The sequence below is a fragment of the Priapulus caudatus genome, unplaced genomic scaffold (genome assembly GCF_000485595.1).
Source record: "Priapulus caudatus unplaced genomic scaffold, Priapulus_caudatus-5.0.1 Scaffold1012, whole genome shotgun sequence".
Classification (NCBI taxonomy): domain Eukaryota; kingdom Metazoa; phylum Priapulida; class Priapulimorpha; order Priapulimorphida; family Priapulidae; genus Priapulus; species Priapulus caudatus.
The window spans coordinates 64,236-69,548 of NW_014578073.1; the positions used below are offsets into that span (position 1 = coordinate 64,236).

A 5,313-nucleotide genomic window follows, 5' to 3' on the forward strand; every position below is an offset into this window, starting at 1 on the left:
AGAGAGAGAGAGAGAGAGAGAGAGAGAGAGAGAGAGAGAGAGAGAGAGAGGGAGAGGGAGAGGGAGAGGGAGAGAGAGAGAGAGAGAGAGAGAGAGGTAGGTAGTTACCCCATGAGTTGCTTTCGTTTACAGGCAGCCCGTTCCAGTTCCACGTTGACAACATCACGTCAGGCAACGTGACGGCTTACGGTCCCGGTCTGATGCACGGCGTCGCCGGTGAACCCGCGACCTTCACCATCGTCACCAAGGACGCCGGCGCCGGTAGGTGGCAGCACTCGCCAGACTCTCGCACGTCGGAACTAGTGAATGCGATTATGCCGGGCGTGTAGGATGGAAGTATCACTGAGACATATACATAATACATATATATATATATTTATACATATATATATATATGTATATGTATATATATATACACATATATATATATATATATAATGTTTGTCACCTCACCGCTCCCGTGTGGTGTCCTGGTGTCCTGGTGTCCTGGTGTCCTGGTGTCCTGGTGGCTTGACACTGATGTCGTGTTGTCTTGTCTGTTCGCAGGAGAATACAACGTGAGCATCAAGTTCAACGACGTGCACATCCCCGATTCTCCCTTCAAGGTCAACATCGCTCCCACCGTCGGTGAGGCCCGGCGTCTAGAGGTCGGCTCTATGCAAGACACCGTCAAGGTAAGAGCGTTAGTCGTCCGTGATGCTGCCGGCGAGGTGGTGGTGGTGGTGGTGGGGGGTCATCGCAGGAGTCAGAACCTCATTCGTCCACGGTAAAATACATTGCTACTACTGACACGATATATTTGTAGAGACCTATATATCTTTCGCGTGGCCGTCAGAGGCTGATACTAGCCTCATGCTGTTTACTGTGACATCATGAGCGATAATTCTAGGGGATCCGATCAACCAGTAACCATCTTCCGCATAGTTAACGTGACAGTGCTGCCATCTGCAGGTCATTTTAATTGATTGTCGCTTGCAGGTAAACACTCCGGCGGCGTTCACCGTTAACTTCCATGGAGCCAAGGGTGACCTTGATGCCAAGGTCATCTCTCCCTCTGGTGCCGAGGACAAGGCGTTCATCGACCAGGTTGACAAAGGTATTGTGATGTGAATTTAAACAGTAGTATCCGTAGTTACTACTACGTTACGATGGCATTACGACTACTAACGACGACACTACTATACTATACTATACTATACTATACTATACTAAACGTAAAAGTCGAAGTTTGACTCCACAAACAACAGATCTTGATCAATTAGACTGGCACTTTACTCTCCATTCGATTTACCTGCTGTTCTACGGCAGACTGGGGTTGGAGTGAATGTCGCTGACGCGGCGCCGGTCTAACCGATGTTTTTGTCGTCGACAGAATCGTACGCGATCCGCTTCGTTCCGCGTGAGAACGGCGTTCACTACGTTCACGTTACCCTGAACGGCATTCACATCCGCGGCTCTCCGTTCCGTGTGCTGGTAGGCGAGGAGGGCCAGGGTGATCCTGGCAGGGTCAGGGTCTACGGAGAAGGCCTCACCCACGGCAACACAGGTAATCGTCATGCATAGCAACGCAGTGTGGCTAGGTAGGAAAGCGACAGTCGTGGGCCCCGAACATGGGGAGTGAGTGGCAGTGTAGGTGTCGTGAGCTGGACCGCTGCCCTCTATGTTTGCAGGTAGTCCGTTCACGGTGAAGGTAGACGGTGAAGGAGCGAACACACAGATGGAGCGGATTATCCGTCGCACTGAGACGGCCTCCGTCACTAACATCGGCAGCGAGTGCGAACTCAACCTCAAGATACCCGGTGAGAGAGCGTCGCGCGCGCGGGTCAGTCTATAGAGTGTGGCCCTCAGCTACACTCCTCCCTCACACATACCCAGGCTCTGCTGCTGCTGCTGCTGCTACTGGTGCGAGGAGGGAGAATGACGAGTTGGTGTATCGTGATGTAACGTTGTAGCATCATCGTAGTATCGTAGATCACTCGATTGTAATGGATTTCAGTAGCGTTACAAAGGTACGCCATCTTACGTCAAGCGAGTTCTGTGATGGTATTTATTATTTAGTAAAACAATTAAACAATACAATGAGTAAAACTTCACAGCATTGACATCTGGTGGATAGACTCCCCCCTACCTTCACACATGCATGATTTCTCCTGACACCCCCCTCCCCCCATTATCTGATTGCTCCTTAATATGCAGAGATGTTAGGGTTTGATCATAGCATTGAGCGAGGAGGGGGAGGAGGGGGAGGGGGAGGAGGCGGTCAAGGTGATGATGTCGAGGCGCACGCATCGATTATTAGTGATCGGGTCGATGGCGTCCGCGGATCGATGGCAGTGGCTGGCAGTGAAACACGCATGCGTCACATCAGTGTCGTTGTTGTCATCATCGCTGATCTCTCTGCTGCTGCTGCTGCTGCTGCTGTAGATACGAACCCTAACGAGATGATGGCACACGTGACGAGTCCGACCGGTCGTACGGAGAGCTGCACAGTGCAGCAGGTCGCTGACAACAAATACGGAGTCAAGTTTGTGCCGAAGGAGATGGGAGTTCACACGGTCAGCGTGAAACACAGGGGCATGCACATACCAGGTAAGCTCTCGTTATCTAGCAGGCAAGCCCTCGTTACCTGCCAGGTACGCCCTCATTACCTGCCAGGCACGCCCTTCGTTACCTGCCGGTACGACCTCCATTACTGCCAGCACGCCCTCGTTACCTTGCCAGGCACGCCCTCGTTACCTGCCAGGTACGCCCTCATTACCTTCCAGCTACAGTCACATAATTAACAGGGTTTGTAGCGGGTCTTCCAAAGTCTTATAAGTACTTATTTTTGCCAAAAATAAAATAAGGGCCCTGTATTAGTACTTATTTTTGGTGTGAAATCTTAGAAAAGTCTTAATAGTCTATTTTTTTGCCAAAGGACCATTTTTCTTGTATATATAATACGGAAAATTTTAAATCCTGCTGTGCAATTGTGTATATAAATATTATAGTGTACTTTAATAGTCTGGGATCTATCAGAAATCGCGTAAATAAAAAGGCTTATTTTGGCCTCCAGAAGGGTCTTATAAGTCACTTATTCTCAAATGTGTCTTACTACTATGAACCCTGGATAACCAATGTTGTTACATACAGGTAGAAACATAATTAGCCAGGTAGAGTAAGACTCAATGTAGACCTACAAGCTATTAGAACTCATATAGTCTGAGCGTTGTTAAAACAAGCCAAGTAGTGAAGCTGCAACTTTTAACCAATGCTAAACACGGTTTTCTATCTTGTACTTGCAGGCAGTCCGTTCCAGTTTACTGTAGGGCGCTGCAGGATGGTGGTCACACAAGGTTAGAGCTGGACGTCCCGGTCTGGAGAGAGGGAGAGGTGAAGGAACCATGTAAAGGTGTCTACTCATGTCACGTCCTATTCAGTTTCACGGTCACATGCACGATGGTGGAATCAGTCCTTGAGAAGTCATTATACACCAATGATATTTCTATCTCTTTCGGTTGTAATAAATTGTTCACGCGCATGTTGGATTGAATAGGTTAGAAGATGAACCAGAGCATTTTAAATCACATTTTTATTCCCATCATCTATGATATTACATATTTATCTCGGCACAATGCGTTATAGATCTCGAGTATTCGCTCCTGCGAATTCTGCGTCGATCGACCGGGGTGGGGGGTGCATGTTTATATAGGATCACAGCCTCTGACTCTCTCTCTCTCGGCTGGTGTTTACAGGGTGAGTTCAGCATCTACACCGCGTGAGCGGAGCTGGAGGTCTCTCCATCGCCGTCGAGGTCCAGGCAAGGCCGAGATCGACTTGAAGATCGCAAGGACGGATCGTGCGGAGTCTCCTAACGCTCGTCACGAACCAGTAAGTGTCTTGTAATATATATATTTCACACACAACATATTATATATACATATATAATGTTTGTCACTCACCGCTCCCGCGTGGTGTCCTGGTGGCTGGGGCTTGTGCTGTAGAGAGAGAGAGAGGAGAGAGAGAGAGAGAGAGAGAGAGAAAAAAAGAAAAAAAAGAAGGGGTGACAAACAGAGAGAGAGAAGACTCTCACACCTTCTCCTCTCGTTTGTAGGAGAAGGTCGTAAGAAGGCTCAGCTCTCCATCGGCACGTCGAGCGAGGTTTCGCTGAAGGTGGATGAGTCGGACGTGCGCACGCTGTCTGCAACCATCCGCAGCCCCTCAGGCATCGAGGAACCCTGCTTCCTGAAGAGACTCGCCAACGGTCACCTAGGTAACCCCCGGTGGCGCCATCGTGCTGCCATTATTATTAATATTTATTATTATTATTGATTATCGTTATAATTTCGTAAACAATATATTAGTTATTATTATTATTATTTTATTATACCTTATAAATTTTTAAATATTTAACACTTAATATTATTAGGCATTTTATTTATTTATCGCTCGAGCAACATTAGTTAACGTGAAATCGGGTAATTGGTGGGGCGTGTCGTCTCACCGTATAGACGCCAGGAGGCCCAGTAGAGATTGAGTCACACTCATGACTGTCGTCTGTGCAGGTATCTCCTTCACGCCTCACGAGATGGGAGAACACCTAGTGAGCGTGAAGAGAAACGGCATGCACATCCCCAACAGCCCCTTCAAGGTCAACGTGGGTCAGAAGGAGATTGGCGATGCCAACAAGGTCAAGGTTCACGGCCCGGGCCTGCAGCATGGCGTCACGCACACACTCAATGAGTTCACCGTCGACACTAAGGATGCTGGTGAGAGCCGTCACCATGGATACGCGGCTGGCGCGGTTGCCATGGATACACCGCTGCGGTAGCCCGCAAAACGTTTGAGAAGGGATAATATTTTTAAGGGATAAAATTGTTAACTATTAGTGGTTTCCATTGTTGCGAATTTGGTTGTGTGAGGCGGTTTGTTGGCTGCTTTCCTAAGCGCAGCGATTGTAGAGAAGCGATTGTTGTGTAAATACGTGGTGTTGACACGCTGTGTTCGCTGCACAGGTTACGGCGGACTGTCGCTGTCGATCGAGGGACCCAGCAAGGCGGACATTGACTGTAGAGACAACGAGGATGGCACCTGTAACGTCACCTACAAGCCGACCGAACCGGGAACCTACGTCGTCAACGTCAAGTTTGCCGACCAGAACGTCCCAGGTACGGTCGACGCACCACACACGCCCCGCGGATCACAACACCTACGCGTGCCACACCCTCGTGCTGCCGTCTATGTTTGCAGGCGGTCCGTGACTGACTCGTGCTGCCCTCTATGTTTGCAGGCGGTCCGTGATTGACTCGTGCTGCCGTCTATGTTTGCAGGTAG

General features: G+C 49.1%; 1 protein-coding gene across 1 annotated transcript in view; it reads left to right on the forward strand.

Moving 5' to 3' along the window:
* LOC106814951 (filamin-A-like) overlaps positions 1–5,313 on the forward strand; it is a 52,782-nt gene that overhangs the window by 40,704 nt on the left and 6,765 nt on the right. Inside the window, 11 exon segments of the mRNA XM_014819345.1 lie at positions 133–261; positions 547–674; positions 979–1,096; positions 1,373–1,546; positions 1,671–1,799; positions 2,425–2,589; positions 3,285–3,309; positions 3,311–3,372; positions 4,094–4,252; positions 4,545–4,748; positions 4,995–5,150. Of these exon segments, the coding sequence (XP_014674831.1) occupies positions 133–261; positions 547–674; positions 979–1,096; positions 1,373–1,546; positions 1,671–1,799; positions 2,425–2,589; positions 3,285–3,309; positions 3,311–3,372; positions 4,094–4,252; positions 4,545–4,748; positions 4,995–5,150 (1,449 nt within the window).